At 46.0% G+C, this 18,033-nt stretch overlaps 2 protein-coding genes across 5 annotated transcripts; one reads left to right on the forward strand and one right to left on the reverse strand.

Moving 5' to 3' along the window:
• Positions 1 to 8,692, reverse strand: TM9SF1 (transmembrane 9 superfamily member 1). 3 transcript variants are annotated; one of them, XM_089480375.1, is made up of 5 exons: positions 8,668 to 8,692; positions 6,241 to 6,589; positions 4,360 to 5,167; positions 2,522 to 2,795; positions 1 to 2,050 (listed from the first exon to the last, which is right to left on the reverse strand). In XM_089480375.1, exons 2-5 carry the CDS (start codon positions 6,547 to 6,549, stop codon positions 1,657 to 1,659), a joined length of 1,785 nt encoding a protein of 594 aa, XP_089336501.1. In that variant the 5' UTR covers positions 6,550 to 6,589; positions 8,668 to 8,692; the 3' UTR covers positions 1 to 1,656. The 3 variants fall into 3 exon arrangements, with proteins under 3 accessions (XP_089336501.1, XP_089336500.1, XP_089336499.1); XM_089480374.1 differs by lacking the exon at positions 8,668 to 8,692 and adding an exon at positions 8,548 to 8,625; XM_089480373.1 differs by lacking the exon at positions 8,668 to 8,692 and adding an exon at positions 8,285 to 8,504.
• Positions 8,693 to 9,478: 786 nt separating this feature from the next.
• On the forward strand, positions 9,479 to 17,491 carry TSSK4 (testis specific serine kinase 4). 2 transcript variants are annotated; one of them, XM_089480197.1, is made up of 4 exons: positions 9,479 to 9,513; positions 14,379 to 14,593; positions 16,088 to 16,451; positions 16,846 to 17,491. In XM_089480197.1, the coding sequence occupies exons 2-4, from the start codon at positions 14,382 to 14,384 to the stop codon at positions 17,125 to 17,127; spliced, it is 858 nt and encodes a 285-aa protein (XP_089336323.1). In that variant the 5' UTR covers positions 9,479 to 9,513; positions 14,379 to 14,381; the 3' UTR covers positions 17,128 to 17,491. The 2 variants fall into 2 exon arrangements, with proteins under 2 accessions (XP_089336323.1, XP_089336322.1); XM_089480196.1 differs by lacking the exon at positions 9,479 to 9,513 and adding an exon at positions 12,070 to 12,882.
• The last annotated feature ends 542 nt before the right edge of the window (positions 17,492 to 18,033 follow it).

Genomic DNA, 18,033 nt, shown 5'->3' on the forward strand with positions numbered 1-18,033 from the left:
TTTTTTTATTAATAAAGTTTATTTCCAAGATCTGTAAAAAGAAACTGTTGGAACAGAAATGAAATAAAACAAACCATCAAATTAAAAAATAACCCAACGTCAAATCCTTGCTAATATACATAACTCCTTATATATATATTTTCAATATATAACTATAGGCATTTTCTTCACCCAGGTGGAAAGGGAAAGAAACAGCTTCTCACCCAACTGTACTTTTAACAGCACCAGGCACCATGGGCACATAAAGGACATAAAGGAAGGAAGGAAGGAAGGAAGGAAGGAAGGAAGGAAGGAAGGAAGGAAATAAACTGGAAATTCAGGGAGCAAGGGAGCTGGAAAAGGGACTGCTCCATGTATTATGACAGCCAGCTACCAGGCTCCGTGGAAAAGTGAGGCTACTATGCCCCACTCTTCTCCCTCCAGCATGCAAAGAAGAGGATCCTCAAAAACTGCAAGGAAAGATCCACCAAAAATATATATTTATATAAGTACTCTGCCCCCTCCTCCCAAAAAAGCCCATAATCCCTCCAACAGTGGAAGGATCTAGTTTTAACCTCTACCGGAGTGGGGATCATGTGACTCTCCAGATGTCATTGGGACTGCAGCTCCCAGTGGCCCTAGTCCAAGGTGGGGAATGATGGCAGCTGTAGTCCAAAGAGGGCCACATGAGGTGGTCCACCCCTTCTGTCACCTCACACCCTCCAGGTATGTTAGACGACAACTTTTATTCTACTGCAGACAGCCACAAAGGCCATGGGTGATGGGAGTTGTAGCCCACCATATCTGGAGGGGGTACCAGGTTTGCGGGGAAGGTTAAAGGCCATCTCGGCTGGAAAATCCTCTTCCAGATCCAGAAGGCTGGAGAGCAGAAACGGCAAGGGTAGTGCCTGCTGTTGTACCAATTATCATCTGTGAGGCCGGCCCTGCCGGTCCATTTATAATTCAGATGGCATCATTTAAAAATAATAGTATGATTGGCTGGGACCTGTCATTCAATTGCATAAGAGCTCTGAAGGAATCCAATCATAGTGGACAAAAAGAAAATAACAATAAATCTCTTCACAGTTCCCAGCTGGTCAGCAACAAGAGCCAAACTCGCCTTGGAAGAGGCAGAGATCTCTGATTAACTTTGCTTGGCTTCTGTTGATTTGACTGGATTGGATTGCACAGCCGATAGAAAGAGGAGTCCACCAACTGGTCATGTTTCAGGCAGTGAAAAATCAGTAGGCAACTACTCCCACCCCAGTGCAACAACTGCTGTTTTTGACCAACACAAAAATAAAAATAAAAGATCAGGAATCCACAGCAGTATTTAGTATCTAGCCAGATTTTTAGGGTTCACTGATTGGCTACTTTTCCTGACCAACAAGTGAGGAGAAATTTGGGGTGCTGCTTCCTTCCTTTTCCCGTCAATCAAAAAAGTTGCCACTGTAGTGACCAAGGAAACTCTCAAACAATTCTAGCCAATAAAAGGACAGGTCATAGATAGCCAAAATTTTCAGTTGAGATCCCAGCCCATGGAAAGAGAGCTTCTAGCCTTGTCAGGCTAGCCAATCTGCAGAGAACTTTGCAATGGAAGGTACCACTTTGAGCCCTACCCATCCTAGCAATGGGAAACAGAGCTTGATCACAGCCCTAGACAACGAGAGCAAAAACTTAGTCCATCTTGAGGTTGACATAGATGTAGCGGATGAACTTCAGGGAGGCAAAGAACGAGATGGTCCCCAGCATCAGGAAGAAGACGTAGCCCGTGAGGAGGGAGTAGCCAAAGAATTCCACTGTCTGGACCGCGCCGGACATGTTAGAGCGCCGTGAATAGTAGAAGACGGAGTAGAGAAAGATGAAGAGGCCCGTGGAGCCGGTGCTCAGGACGGAGCGCCACCACCAGCGGTAGTCCTCACCTGAGAGCTGGAAGTAGGTGAGAGCAATGGAAATGCAAGCCCCAACGCTCAACAGGATGGCAAAAACGAAGAAGAGGATCCCGTAGAGTGTATACTGCTCTCGGCCCCAGACAGTGGCAAAGATATAGTACAGCTCCACAGAAATGGCACTGCCAAGAAAGAGAGAGAAGACACAGTCAGAGCCATTTTCCAAAATAATCACCTCCAGACTCAAGCGCTTGGTTCCTACTCTTCATGTTTCTGAAATTTCCTTTGTCTTCATGTACTGCTATATAGCAGGTCACTATCTTCCCCTTTGAAAAGACAGGGAAAGTGTGTTAAAGTAGTGACTCTATGGCAGGGACATGAGCCTAGGCTTGGCACATTTGACTCTCCACACTGGGAAGTGAGACCCTCAAGGAAAGGATCCATCATTAGAGACAGGCCACAGCCTGCTTTGTGAGAGCTGGGAGGAAGGAAATGTGGACAAGAAATGAGCAGGGACAGGCCAGTTGGTAGTGTTACTGAACATAAGAATGAACTAGGAACTGAGTCAGTTTCTTCCATCTTTAAGTGGACAGGATTACTGGGGGGGAAAGGAAGGTAGTCATATACACAGCTTGGCCCCTAGTCTTTCTTACCTGAAGGGCAGGAATCCTCCGATGGTCATGTGCACCAGTGTGGACTTGTACCAGGGCTGGGGTGGGATCTCTCTTGCAATGTTCTTGGTGCGACAGGGTGCGTCAAAGGGGCCAGCCCGGTTCTTCCCAAAGATGCCTCCGATGACGGTCAGGGGAAAGCCCACTAGCAGCCAAACCGTGAGCAGGAGGAAGATGGTGGTGGCTGGAAGCGCCTGTGTCGACCCATTGGCCCAGTGCACCGAGTTGACCACACTCCAAGTCAGGAAAAAAGGAGCTGGATGGAAAAAAGAAAATAGACACCACCATCAGCAATAACAATTGGAAATGGTACGTCCAGGAGAAACCCTTCCATCTAAGCCTGCAGCAAGAGTGGTTGAAGCCATCCATTTGTTCCTGCTCTGTGGATCTCTTCACAGCCATGGTCGGTGAGACTGTAGAAGAAGGGCTTCTTTATGGCTGTTCCCACACTTTGGAGCTTCCTTCTAGGGGAGCTATAATGACTTCTTTGCTATTGTCCTTTCAGCAGTAGGTGAAGACCATTATTTCCCAGCATTTTCCAGGGAAGTGATTTTAACAAGAAAAGGACCTCTATAAAATAATAATAATAATAATAAAACTTTTATTTATATCCCGCTTTTCTGTTACAAGACAATCAAAGCGGCTCACAACATATTAAAATCCACATTTACAAAATTATGTCCCAAATTCCCCTCCTTAAAACAGGATTAAACATGTACAATTCAAATATCTATTAAAAATACAATAAAAATATAACAAGGACAGAGCGGTGGGCTAATCCATGATGTGGGGGGCAGTCATTCTGCTGCATTGTTTTTAATCTATGTTTTAAAGTAAATTAAATTGTTTTAATTCTGTTGTGTTTGAATACTATTTTAATCTTAATTTTTTATGTTTTAATTACAAGTTGGGTCTCCCGCATCCAAAATGCTTAGGACCAGAAGTATTTTGGATTTTATTTTTTGTGGATTTTAGAATACCTGTATTTCCATATATGTGCATAGTGAAATATCTTGGGAGTTGGGACCCAAGTCTAAACATAAAAATAATTTATGATTCATATACATTTTATAAACATAGCCCAATGTTAATTTTATGCAATATTTTAAAATAATTTTGTGCATGAAACCAAGTTTGTGTACACTGAACCATCAAAAAGCATGGTCATGAGGGAAGGGCCTACCAGAGCGTGTTATACTGTACTGTTTGTTTTTTTAAAAAAATAGCCTTGCTTTTAAATATTTTAATTATATTGTTAGCTTATTTGTATTTTTCATTTTACATGATATATGAATTTTAAAGCTGTATCTCTTTTAACCTTTGGAAGCTGCCTTGAGCTGTCTTCCTCCCAATATCAGGATTCAATGCAGCTTACAGGTTACATAAGAAAAATACAGTTAAAAACATACAAAAAGTTAAAATTAAAATGGAATTAAACTATTCATGATATTTAAACAACTTAAACCTACACTTTACAAGATAAAAAGCAACTAAAAACAGTCCTGTCTAAAACAATACAGCATGCTCAGCCCATTCTTTAAAACCCTTGTTTTTTAAAGGCCTGCTGGAATAAAACGGATTTTGCCTCCCAGCGGAAGGAGACCAAGAAAAGAACCATTCTGGCCTCCCACAATGGGAGTTCCAGAGGCTAGGCGTAGCCACTGGGAAGGCCCTGCCTTGCATCACTGCCAGCTGTGCCAGAGATTATGGGGCCTTTTCTGACGATCTTAGGGTCCAGGTAGGTTCATATGGGGAGATATGATCTGCCAGATAGCTTTGATTTCAGCCATATGCAAGGGCTCAGCTAGATGGGACCTTACCAGAGAAAAGGCTTGTAGTGAGAAGAATATTCCAGACCCAACGCTCTCCTCCAATCTGGCGATAGAAGTTGCTGGAGACATAGCCAGAGATGCAGCAGGTGAGGGCATAGAGGAGGATGGCAGCTGAGTTGATGGCGCCATGCCGGTGGACATTGAACATGCCCAAGAGTGCCATCACAATGATGCCTGTGCCCAAGGCCAAGAATTGGCTGCCCACGCCAAGCACAGCACAGAGAAGGCTACGGCAAGGTGGGAATCGGAAGACGTCTGTGTGGATGATCTTCCACCCATTATCCCCTTGGTCAAAGTCATCTCCCGAAGATGAAGAGGACGCCTCCTCATCCAGGTTGTAGCGAGCCAGGTCATTCTTAAGGACCCGCATGAGGATGACAACCACAAAGCCCACTAGAAGGAACACCAACACCATGGAATTGATGATGGACAACCAATGGATCTCCAAGGTGCGTGGAAAAAAGCCATCATCCCCACCCCGGCTCCCCCGGCGTTCGCCTCGTCGTTCTGAGGTGGTCTCAGACCAATGTACACTGTAGGTGTGTGTGATGGGGAGGCTGTTCCGGACATCATCCAGACTGGTGGGTTTGACATTGCGAACACTGACATTGGCATAGATTATGCGGTCTCCATTCCATTCCAGATGGAAGTCCAGGTGGGTCCAAAGCCCAATCTTGTGGCTGTGGGGCAAGAAGCCACTCTCCTCCATGTAACCCACAAAGCCACGGAGGGGCAAGTCATCCACCACAAATTCAAAGTAGTAGAGCTCTTCAATAGCTTGGCGGAGGCGTTCCACCTGCCAGGAGAAAATAAAAGGAACCATCACCAAACCAGGAAGCTAGGGGAAAATGCTAAGATCCCAATTCCCAGGCCTTTCTTTAATTTCCTAGATTTCAATACACCCCAAAGAGAAGAAGCAAGAAAATACAGTACATCCAGGATGCACAGGTCATTGACATTCCCAGATCCAAGCCTCCAGCTTCCAATTGTTGTTGTTGCTGCATTTATATCCCATTTTCTCCAGGCCTTGGACTTAAAGTAACTTACAAAGTTTAAAGCAAATGCATATGAAAAGCACAATTACGTGTTGTCGCTAATTGCCTTCAACCTTCTTCTAACTAAGGCCACTTTGTCATGGGGTTTTCTGGTAAAATTTCTTTAAAGGAGGTTTGGCATGAACATCATTTGAGGCTTGGAGAAGGTGACTTGCCCAAGGTCACCTAGTAGGTTTCCATGGTCGAGTGGGGATTTGAAACCCAGTGTCACAGAGTCCCAGTCCAACACTCCAACCATCACACCACATTGACTTTTAAAAATATGCAGACATGTTATTATTATAATGCAGTCCAACTGGCCACAGACTTAAATCTGCTTAAAGCAAACCCATTCCTAAGACTAAAGGGGAAAGTTAATAAAGCAGCACAATGGTAAAAGCTCTTGGATGTTGTTGTCATTGTGGTGTGCCTTCAAGTCATTTCCAACTTATGACAACCCTAAGGCAACACTATCTTGGCAAGATTTGTTCAGAAAAAGTTTGCCATTGCCTTCCACTGAGGCTGAGAGCATAAGACTTGCCCCAAGTCACCCAGTGGGTTTCATGGCCGAGTGGGGATCTGAACCCTGGTCTCCAAAGTTGCAATCCAACATTTGAATGATATGCCACACTGACATTTTTGACATCCCAGCTTCATCAGCTAACTCTCACTTGCACCAGGAAACCGTGGTGAGAAATCAGAATCTGAAATACTGGTCAGAATAGGCTCTAAAATATGTAAGTCAATACAGATACATTTGACAGAACCAGAAATCTGAGAGGCACACACCTCTGCCTGGAACTGATTAGAACACAGAGTTTCTAACAGGACTTACCTCCTCAGATGAAAGCTTCATTTCACAGAGGATCTTCTTTTCGACGTTCTCGCGGAAGCGGATCTCGTACATGGACTCGGCCATGCGGTCTCCATCCAGCACTTCCCCCAAAGTAAGGCTTTTGTGGCGAATGTTGGCTGGGGAGCACACAGGAAGTTGGTAGTAATGGTAGGTCTCCTGGGGGTTGTGGTAAGGTCCAACTTTGTTGACGTAAAGCATCACTGCATCCCCTTGCTTGTAGTGACCCTCCGAAAAGGCCACAGAGAACAGGAAAAGGAGTGAGAAGAGGAGCACAAGGTAATGGGCCATTATGGGGTGGCTTGGGGATAAGGGAGGGATGGGATCTGGGCTGTGATTTGGGAGGAAAAAGAGAAAGCCAAGGTTTAGCAATAAATTATTTGCATGTACGTTCATTTTATGCTTAGGACAGGAGAGTACAACTTGTGCTCCTTCAGATTTGGTTGGACTGCAACTTCTATAATCCCACACCATTGGCCATGATGATGGGAGTTGCAAACCAATAATGTTTTGAGGGCCACAAGTTCCTCATCTTGATTTAAAATTTCAAATCACCATTTCAGCCAACATCACCTTGAGATCCTAATATTCCTTTGTCAAGGTGCTTTCCTCAGTGCCTGCAGACTCTGGGCAATGCCCAGTCTGAACTGCTTCTCATTTTACCCTGGTTATCTACCTCACAGACCCACCTATCAGCCATATTATGTTTTCCCTCCAAAACTAGGCATCTGCCTCATAGTCTGTTACTTGGTTTTCATTCAAACAAACTCACACTCAATAGCTACCCTTGTACCTTTGCAACTCATGCCAAACTCAGCCTTTAATATTTGAAAGGCACTTGCCTATTTAAGCACCACCTGTGGCTTCTGAGCATCATTGGGACTAGGCTAAACCAAAAATTGCTCCCAAGGAATTAACTATGCTCTGGGGAAACCAGTTAAACCCAGAGATTTTAGTAGAGTAGGGCTCAAACCCCTCACAACTACAAGCATGCAAAGGGACCTTATAGCGCCTTTGAGACTAATTCTCTGAAAGATGTAGCATAAGCTTTTGCAGACATGGTCTACTTTTTCAGATGCATGGAGTGAATTGGTTCTGCATCTGAGGAAGTAGACCAAGTCTACAAAACTGGTTAGAATCATAGAATCCTAGAGTTGGAAGGGACCGCAAGGGCCCTGATCCAGTCCAACCCCATTCTGCCATGCAGGAACTCTCAATCAAAGCATCCCTCTGCTTAAAGACCTCTAAAAAAGGAGACTCCACTACTCTCGGAGGAAGGAATGTGTTCCACTGTCAAACAGCCCTTACTCTCAGGAAGTTCCTCCTAATGTTGAGGTGGAATCTCTTTTCCTGCAGCTTGCATCCATTGCTCTGGATCCTAGTCTCTGCAGCAGCAGAAAACAAGCTCGCTCCCTCAAAATGACACCCCTTCAAATACTTAAGCAGGGCTATCATTTCACCTCTCACCTCAGAGACTAGAACACAGAACAATGGCCATTGTCATAGGAATGCTTTGATGGAGAGTTCCTGCATGGCAGAATGGGGTTGGACTGGATCAGGGCCCTTGAGGCTTATTACAACTCTATAATTCTATGAAAGGCGGTATATAAATGAAATGAAATAAGTTTACACAGGCTTATGCTGCTACTCCTTTTGCTACATCAGTCTCAGCGACCCCTTTGCATAGTGATGTTGCCCAGCGATATTCCAGAAGAACGTGGCCATGCTTCTGAGTTCAACTCCAGTGTGTGGCATCATGCCACTCTGGACACTCTCTAGGAGGCAAAGCCAATCGGGGATCCTTGCTGGAGGATGGTGGGCCACTGCTTCCCAGCAATGCCAAACTGGGGGAGACCCTTCATGGCCACATCCCCCAGATGGGAGCCCCATGCCCACCCAGGGCCCATCCTCATGGCCAGCCAAGTGAGAGCCTGCGACGTGGCTCTGCCCTGGGAGCCCCCCATCCCTGCCCTATGCTTCTCCTCCCCAGGCCCCAGACACACTGCATGCTCCAGTCCCAACTCACCAGTCTCCCTAGGGCTGCCCTGGCCACTGCCTGAGGGCCCTCCTGCGGCTCCTTTGGCTCACCCAAAAACAAGGGTAAGGAGGGGGGTCTCCTTAACCAAACTAGGTGGGGATGGCCTCTCTCAAACCCCAGGGGTGCCCTTGGCACTGCCTGAGCCCACTCCTCCCCTCCAACAAACTCCCAGCCCACGCTCTGCGTTCCCCTGCCTCTCCAATGTCACACTGCCAGGTTTGTTTAAGGAGGGGATGAATCATGCCAACTACCACAGGCTCAGACGCCCCCGGGTCCTTCAGGCGATTCGCGCGGCCAGCCCCAGCCACGTCCGTCCCCTGCTTCCGCCCTCACCCGGCCGCAAGGGCTTCGCTGCCCACACTAAGACGTACTTCCGGGTTTGAGGCTTGCCGTCGGCTCCATAGCGACAGAAAGAGGGAAGCGCACACACAGACTGTATACTGTACACAAGAGCCGGATCTGCTTAGGCCCCGCCCACTTCTTAAAGGGCCAGCGTCGATTTTCAGCAGCACTCCCAAATGGAAAGTGGTTTTGGTTTAAGGGATGCTACATCTCTACACTGTAGAAATAATCCAGTTTGACACCGCTTTGTCTGCCTGCTACAGAATCCTGGGGGTCTGTCGTTTGGTGAGGCACCAGCACACTTTGACAGAGAAGGCTATATAAAGGCCTTGTGACTGAGACTACAAATCCCAGGACTCCATGGGATGGAGCTGCAGCACTTAAAAGTGGTGTCAAGTTGTATCGTTTCTGCAGTGCAGATGCACCCTGTTGTTGCTGTTAATCCTTTCCACTTTTCCCAACGTTACTGTGTTTTCTAATGCGTTGTGTCTTCTCACAATGTGGCCAAAGTACGACAGCCTCAGTTTGGTCATCTTTAGCTGCATCCAGACTGGAGAAATAACCCGGTTTGGCACTGCTTTAACTCTTTCTGGCTCAAGGCTATGGGATTCTGGGAGTTTGAGTTTGTTGTGGGGCCCAGATTAGAAGAGGTCTGAAAAGTTGCTTTTTTTGGATTACAATATCCAATGAGGCCAGTAGACATCATGGCTGGGAATGAGTGTAGCTTGCCTGTCTGTGCCTTTATTTCACACACACACACACACACACACACACACCCCAGTGTAAGGTCAGCATATCATTAGTCCTTAATTGTGGAATATTCAACTGCCAGGGAAGCAAGGAAGGGAAGGTTGTGGGATTTTCTGCCTCAGGCGGTGAGCCTTGGATCCTTGGGAATGGGTTAGAGAAGAGTATCCTTTGCTGCCCCACTTCAGGTGCTAAAATGCCCTAGGTCAGCCCTGACATGTTCGCTATTTGCTGCTCTGCCTCAGGCAGCAAAATCTCTTTGGTCATCCCACGCTTGGTGGGGAAAGGGTGCCCTTTCCTGCCTCAGGTGGCAAAATGTCTTGGGTCATGCCCCGACATGGCTGGGGTGGACATTCGCCGCCCTTCCTCCGGTGGCAAAATGTCTTGGGTCAACAACATCCTGGCTGAGGTGGACAAGGGCTCCATTTGCTGTCCCCCCTCAGGAGACAAAATATCTTAGGTCAACCATAACCTGTCTGAGGTGGAGGAGGCTGCCATTCTGCTGTCCCTTCTCAGACATTAAAATATTTGGGGTCTTCCCTAACCTGGCTGAGAAAGAAGGCTGACATTTTGCTGTTCTGCCCCAGCTGGCAAAATGCCTTTGGTCAATCCCAACCTGGCCGGAGTGGGGAAGGCAGCCATTTTGCTGTTCCGCTTCAGGTGGCCAAATCTCTTGGGTCCTTCCGAAATTGGCTGAAGTGGAGAAGGCTGCCATTTTGCTGCCCTGCTGCAAGTGTTAATATATCTTGGGTCCTCCTTAACCTGGGGTGGAGAAGGCCGCCATTTGTCTACCCACCTCAGGCAGTGGCAGCCCAATACTTTCACCCACTACCCCTGCCCCAATGTTTTTCTGCCTTTTTTTCTCCCAGAGGGTCATCCAGGTGGGTTGGGGAGTCATAGAATCACAGAATCAGAAGAGACGCCAAGGGCCCTGATCCAGCCCAACCCCATTCTGCCATGCAGGAACTCTCCATCAAAGCATCCCTGACAGGTGGCCATCCAGCCTCTGCTTAAAGACCTCCAAAGAAGGGAAGGAGTGTATTTCACGAAGTTCTTCCTAATGTTGAGCTGGAATCTCTTTTCTTGGAGCTTGCATCCATTGCTCCCAGTCCTAGTCTCTGGAGCAGCAGAAAACAAGCTTGCTCCCTCCTCAATATGACATCCCTTCAAGTATTTAAACAAGGCTATCATATCACCCCTAAACCTTCTCTTCTCCAGGCTAAACATCCCCAGCTCCCTAAGTCATTCATCTTAAGGCATGAGGCAGAAATAGTGCAGACCCTTCCCCATTTTGTTTGCATACTCTTTGAGAGAAATCACTGGAGTTGTAAACACTCCAAATTACAGGACCATAGGGATAAAGGGACCAGGCAGTGTGGCATTTCTACATGTATGTATGTATGTATGTATACACACACATACACAGTCGTCCCTCCGTTTTCATGGGGGATCCATTCCAGACCCTCCCTGCAAAAATGGAAATTTGCAAACATTGAAGCCCCATTGGCTTGAATAGCCATGCATCACAGGCACATGTGCCATTTTAACCCTCCCCGTTTGCTGGTCCGTGAAGGACTGAGACCTCGGACTCAAAGTCCACAAAAATGCAGGGATGACTGTATATTTCAGATACCCTTGAAAAGGCATAACCAATGATATGTCTTGGGACCGGAGGACACAGGGACAAACGATGCAATCTCTCTTGACAATTGCTCATTCTGTTCATGTTTTTATATAATTATATTACATTCGTACCAATACACATGTATTTTAAGTGTATTTATATTTCTTTTCAGCCCCTGAAGATGGCCTAGTGTGGCTGAAATGTGTTGGGCTTCGCAAACACTGAATAATCATAATTTTTGTGGGTTTTTCAGGCTATGAGGCCATGTTCTGGAAGTTTATTCCTGATGTTTCACCAACAACTGTGACTGGCATCTTCAGATCTTCATTTCTCTGGAGATGCCAGCCACAGATAATAAACTCTTCTAGAACACAGCCTCATAGCCCCCAAAACCCACAAAAAACTATGGATGCCAGCCGTGAAAGCCTTCAAGTTCCCACTGAATAAACAGTTGATTATCTTGGAGCACATGGAGCTTGTCTCCTTTCTGTTTGCTGCTTGGCTCCTTGTTTTCAGTTCCTTATTTATATTGCTCTACTCTAGGACTCACCTGTTTGTTGTTTTTGCTATCCATGGTACCCTCAGCACTCTTCTCCAGCACTGCATCGCAAATGAATTTATCCTCTTTTCATCCATTTTCTTAACTGTCCAGCTGTCCCATCCATACACAGTAATGGGGAATACAATTGCTTGAACAATTCTGACTTTCGTGCTTAGTTGCATATAGGACCTTTTCTAGATCTCTCATCGCTCCCCATTCTTACAGCCTTCGTCTGGTTTCTTGACCGTAGTCCCCTTTCCGTTCAATGTTTGATCCCAGGTATAGGAACTCTTTTACTATTTCTGTTTCCTCATTGTATCTAGATTGGACGTGTGAAGCTCCTCTGTGGTCATTATTTTTGTTTTCTTTATGTTCAACAGTCATCCTACAGCTGCCGGCGAAACATCAGGAATAAACTCTTATAGAACATGGGCCTCTCGTAGCCTGAAAAACCCACAAAAAAACTATGGGTGCCAGCCGTGAAAGCCTTCAACTTCACAGTAATCCTACCTTTGCACTTTCTTCCTTGACCTTTCTCAGTAGTTGCTCTGGGTCTCCAATGTTTTCTGATAATTGGAGCACATTACATCAGCAACATCCTTTGTTGTCAGACAATCCCCAGTTCCATCCACAGACGTTTCCCTGTAGTAACCAGAATCCTGCTGTCCTATCAGTGTAGTTGGAATGCCAAGGGCTAGCTATGGCACCATTAGAATCCCGGAGGATCCAAGTGCCAAGGGTAAGACCCCATCAAAGCAGTGGAGGTCCAGACCAGCGGATCTCATTTCTTCCTTTGAAGGATGTCCATTTGGATTCTCCCATCCCCAGACTCAAGTTGGCTGAGATAGGTGGATCTCCAACTAGATCTTCCCCAAGTCAGCCACCCAAAAAGAGACACTTGTCAGGCAGATCTCTGTGAACTCGGATACACACTGGACAAAGCAGACCATCCTTTCCTCACCAGACTGGCTTCTTGAGAGACGTAGTGTATTTCTCCATCCTTCACAGCGCATCCTACCAAGGATCCTTTCCCCATTAAATAATTTTTTTTAAAAAAAGTATAGCCAAAACCAAAGGCTATCAACAAACTGAAGGTGTTTTGGGGTCACAAACTGACATTTAATCATGGTGGAACATTCATCCTCCACACCGTATGTTTCGGTGATGGATCAGTATGGGTACCAAATTGGCAAAGTGATCGGGCACGGCTCCTATGGGACTGTCTACGAGGCTTATTTTTCCAAGCAGAAGACGATGGTGGCCATCAAGATTATCTCCAAAAAAAAGGCCTCGGAGGATTACCTCTCGAAATTCCTACCAAGGGAAATACAGGTTGTTAACTTTACCTGCTCTATGACAGGTAGTTGGATGTCTCCATGGACAAGTGGGCCTTTTCAGCTTCTTACAGCTGCCTACTTCCAGTTTTGAAAATAAATAAACAAATTACATTTTTGGCAACAGATTTCCAGAGTCATGTAGGCAGCATAGCTGATGGCTTTGCGGAGGCAGATATGGGAATTCAGCAGAGATGGCAGTTTTTAAGGTTCTCTTCCCCAATACTTAATTGCATCAAAATATAATACAAGCTGCATTTCTAAAGGTTTGCATTGTTGATTCACTCTTCTTACAGAGGTGCCTTGGTAGTCAAAGCTTCCAGTATTTCCCCCCTACAAACCAGCCCATGTTTTGAGATCTGCCATCCCTCTGTCCCCTGCCTTCACAGGTACATCTGGTGGGATCATGGAAGACAGGGCCTTTTTGGTGGCTGCTCCAAGGCTCTGGGGCTCCCTTGCCAAAGAAGTTAGACTGGCAACTCTCCCTAAGTTTTTTTACACAGGCAAGTAAAGACTCTTCTGTTAGACAGGAATTTTATGATTGACTATTTAAGGCCCGTCCTACCAAAATAATATGCTGGATCTAATTGTTTAATCTTGTTGTAACTTTTGTATTTTGTGGATTTTTAATTTGTAGTAAGCCACTTTAAGTCCTGAACTGGGAAACAGGTAGGATAGATAACAACAGCAGCAACAACAATACACCATTTGTCCTCTTGCCCCAAATAATAATAATAATGTAATATTAATAAGTAAAGTTTGGGGAAATGGCTTCTATGGGCCAGTGCTGACTTCCATGTCAGGGATAGGAGGCTGTGAATGCTTTCTTCATTCTGAATTTTACAGAATCTGTCCAAGGCCCTGAACTCTAAATCCAAAATAGTATAAGCACCTTGGACAGCTCATCCTGATGAAAACATAGAATGGATTCACCTCCCTTCTGACATGGGAACTACTATGGCCTCATTCCCACTTATAAATCGGTGTGCAATCCAAATCGATGGATCGATTCGACAGTGAAGCATGGTTCCCACTACATTTGTCCCGATTGCATTTTTTCCCTCTAAAATAATCCACTTCTGGTTCACATTCATGCATAAATCGATTCAAAATGGACCTGCTCCAGCTGACCGAAGGCCAAATTTAAACTGATTCCGATCAACATCTGGTTCACACTTGCAGAGAATCGATTTATCAAAAAAGACGCAAAAACATCAGCATCAAAAAGGCGTGGGTTAAATGGGTCTAGCACATGGCCCCCTCTCGGAATCGCTTCAGGGTCATTTGAACCAGTTCAAACCAATTTGTGATCTGGTTTAAAAGTTAGTGGGAATCAGGCCTATGTGCTACTGGTTTTAGACTGCAAGCCCCAGAACCCCCAGCCAGAATGACTGGGGATTCTGGGCTTGTAGTCCAAAAAGTGAAAAGGAGTGGAAAGGGACACTAAAGGTGGCAATGCATGGGTTTAACCCTAAATTCATTGCTCCTCTCCAGGTGATGAAAAGCCTGCGCCACAAGTATGTGATCAGTTTCTACCAGGCCATCGAGACAACCTCCCGGCATTATATCATCATGGAACTGGCTCCCTGCGGAGACGTCTTGGAGTGGATCCAGAAGTCAGGCGCTTGCTCCGAGGCCCTGGCAGGGAAGTGGTTCTCCCAGATGGCCCTGGGGATTGCCTACCTGCATGGCAAAGGCATCGTGCACCGGTAAGCCAGGAGCAATGCGGACCCCAGTTTGGTGGTAAATCCACTCTGGAGGTTCAGTCTGAACTGTAAGGAAGGTATACAAGGTGCTTCCTCCTCATTGCTAGGAAAGGAGGTTCTAACAAATGTCTTATCGCCATTTGTTTTCCTGTTGAAGTCAAGTTGGAATGTAAGGTCTCTCAATGCAAACACTGGATATCCATGTATGTATGTATGTATCTGCCACATGCAGTGGCTAAAGGCCCAGGAGCCTTGATTTAAAAAAAAAAAAAAAACAACCCTGCTAACAAAATCCCAGGCAAGGAATGCTGTTTGAAGCCCTGCTGTGTTGTAAGAAATATAACCTGACTTTATCTGTTAGGCAGGCAGAAATAAAGCATTGCAGCCCTGCAGAATTTCCTAACCACCCTCAAGCTTCCGCTGTTTTTATCTCTAATTACCAATCAGAGATAAAAAGCTATTTATAGCCCAGATGCTGTTGCATGGAATTGAACTCCGCTGAAGAAACTTGCCAAGAAAACCCTGTGATAGGGTTGTCATAAGTTGGAAATGACTTGAAGGCAAACAACACACAACACACATACTTGGATATGGCTCCACCCTGGAATATTTGGTCCACCCCATCTTTCCCAAAATTGATAGTCAGCACCCCGAAACCAAACATGACAACAACAAAAACAGATGAGAATTACATGGCCTTCGGTACCTTATTTGACTGCAGGTTCTAGCTAGCATAGTGAATGATCAGGAATGCTGAGAGTTGCAATCCAACATCTGGAGGGCCACATGATCCCCCTACATCGCATTATTTAGGATTGGTGGGCAACTGTTGGGGTGGAACCTTGGAGGGCCACGATCGGCCCCTGTTGTTGTTGCTGTGCACCTTGAAATGGTTTCCAACTTATACCGACCTTAAGGTTGACTTATAATGGGGTTTTCTTGGTAAGGTTTGTTCAGAGAGGGTTTGCCCACACCTCAGTCTTAGGCTGAGAAAGTGTGACTTAACCAAGGCCATCCCATGGGTTTCCATGGCCAAACAGGGATTCAAACTCTGCTCTCCAGAGTTCTAAGCTGCAGAATGAATGCAGTTTGACACCATTTTAACTACTATGGCCCCATCCTATGGAATTCTGGGATTTGTAGTTTGTTGTGGCACCAGACCGCTCTGTCAGAGAAGGCTAAATATCTCACAAAGCTACAAATTCCATAGCACTGAGCCATGGCAGTTAAAGAGGTGTTAAACTGTATTAATTCTGCAGTGTAGGTGCAACCCTAGTCCAACACTCAAACCACTCCACCACAGTGGTTGGGAAAACACAGTCTGTCCCTCCAGATGTTGTCCCAAACTCAGAACGCATTGGCTCTCCCTCAGCCACATTGTCTGGGTGAATTCTGCATTTTCTTCACCAAAGCAGCAGTGTTTCCAGGCTCTGTACTTTCCAGTACAACCACAATGACTCTTCCTCTCACCTCCCTCTCTGTTTCTCCCACCTTCAGGGACCTGAAGCTGGAGAACCTGCTTCTCGACAAGCGCGAAAACATAAAGATCTCCGATTTTGGTTTCTCCAAGATGGTGTCGGCCCCGACGCAGCCGTCCCAGACCCCATCCTACCGCATGATGAGCTGCTTCTCCCACCTGAGCCAGACCTACTGCGGCAGCTTCGCCTATGCTTGCCCCGAGATCCTCCTGGGGCTGCCCTACAACCCCTTCCTCTCAGATATCTGGAGCATGGGGGTCATCCTCTACACCTTGGTGGTAGCCCACTTGCCCTTCGACGACACCAACCTGAAGAAGCTACTCCGCGAGACCCAGAAGGAGGTGACCTTCCCCAGCCACCTCCAGATCAGTGAGGAAATCAAGGTGAGCATCACCCCTGCAGGCCTTCCAACATTTCAGAAGTCAACCGGGAGAAGTGTGGCAAAGAAGCATCTGAGTGTGGTCAAAGTGGCAAGAGTGAATGATGAAGCTAGGAGAGGCTGCAGGAGTTTGCTTTTGCCTGAGCCTACTGGGAAGTTTCTAGTCCAACACTCAAACCACTAGCTCTCTGAGCCACTAGGGTTTGCCATTGCCTTGCTTTGAGGCTGAGAGTAAATTGTCCAACTATGGTTTCTCAGTGGGTTTTCATGGTCCAACAGGGATTCAGACTCTATCTCCAGGAGTTCTAGTCCAACACTAAAACCACTAGGTCTTTGGGCCATTATGGCTACCTAGCCAAATTTTAATGCTTTCTTGCTCTGTGTGTCTCTCCTTCTAGGACTTGATCCACCGTATCCTACGCCCGGCTTCAAAGCGGCTCAACATTCTGGAAGTCCTCAAGGTCCCTTGGGTTCTCAGGTTCTTGGCAGAGAAGCCCACCACCGAAATGAAGGCCCTGGAAGCCATCTGTGGCCCTCGGTCCACTGAAGGTGGGAAGAACCTCACCCCCAGCACCAAGTCGCGCTCCCTGACTTTCACCCCAGATAAAAAAAAGGCTGCTAGCCGGACCCGCAGCACCGGACAACTAAAGGGCTCCAAGAACGCAGAAAAAAGTAGCTGAGACCCATTAAAAAGACTCTTTAAAAGGCAAAGGTGTGGCGATCCAAGTTTTCTGGACTGACTGCTCACCTTCAATGGCCGACCTTTTGTTTTTATTAGTTGGGGAAGTGGACAAGTAAGGAAAACAAAAACACAACACAGCCCAAAATGAGGGGATGGGGAACCCAGAGAAAAGTAATGTGAGATAATGTATCTGCCTGAGTATTCACTTTTATCCAGAGGTAGCAGGAATAAGGTTTGGGACATCAAATCTTCTGGTCTTATGGAAGAAGCAAGCCAAACTGGGAGGAAAATGCCTTTTCCAAAGTCAGGTTTTGGCTGCCAGGGAGAAAATGTTCTCTCCTCGCACTGCTGGCTTCATGCATTTGTTGAACCAAAAATAAAATTCGTGATTTAGGGGCATGAGGTCCCGAGTTCTAATTCATACCACTCTGGGACCCCTTTCACATAGGCCAACTATAATGCTACGATTCCACTTTAACTGCTATGGCGGCATCCTATATTGAGTCCCTATATTGGGAGAAAGGTAGGATTTAAGAAAATAATAATAATAATAATAATAATAATAATAATAATAATGTTAATCTGTGGATTCTTAGAATTTGTAGTTTGGTGAAGCAGTAGAGTTTTTTGGCTAAGAATTCTAAACACAGATTTTGTAGGATGTTGCCCTGGCAGTTAAAAGTGGAATCACAATACTATAATTGTGTAGTGTGAAGGTGAGAAAAGCTCAGGCTTGCAGGATCTATTTTTCTTGTTTTTCAGGTAGTCAATGATCCACACAGAACCCACAAACCCTCTGACTTGCTGGGATAAAAATACAGTGGACCCTTGTTATATGCTGGGGTTTGGTTCCAAGATCCCCCGTGTATAACAAAATCCGTGTATGCTCAAGTCCCATTAAATA

This window comes from Sceloporus occidentalis, unplaced genomic scaffold, assembly GCF_023333645.1.
Source record: "Sceloporus occidentalis isolate IW3139 unplaced genomic scaffold, rSceOcc1.0.p SCAF_14, whole genome shotgun sequence".
NCBI classification, from domain to species: Eukaryota; Metazoa; Chordata; class Lepidosauria; order Squamata; family Phrynosomatidae; genus Sceloporus; species Sceloporus occidentalis.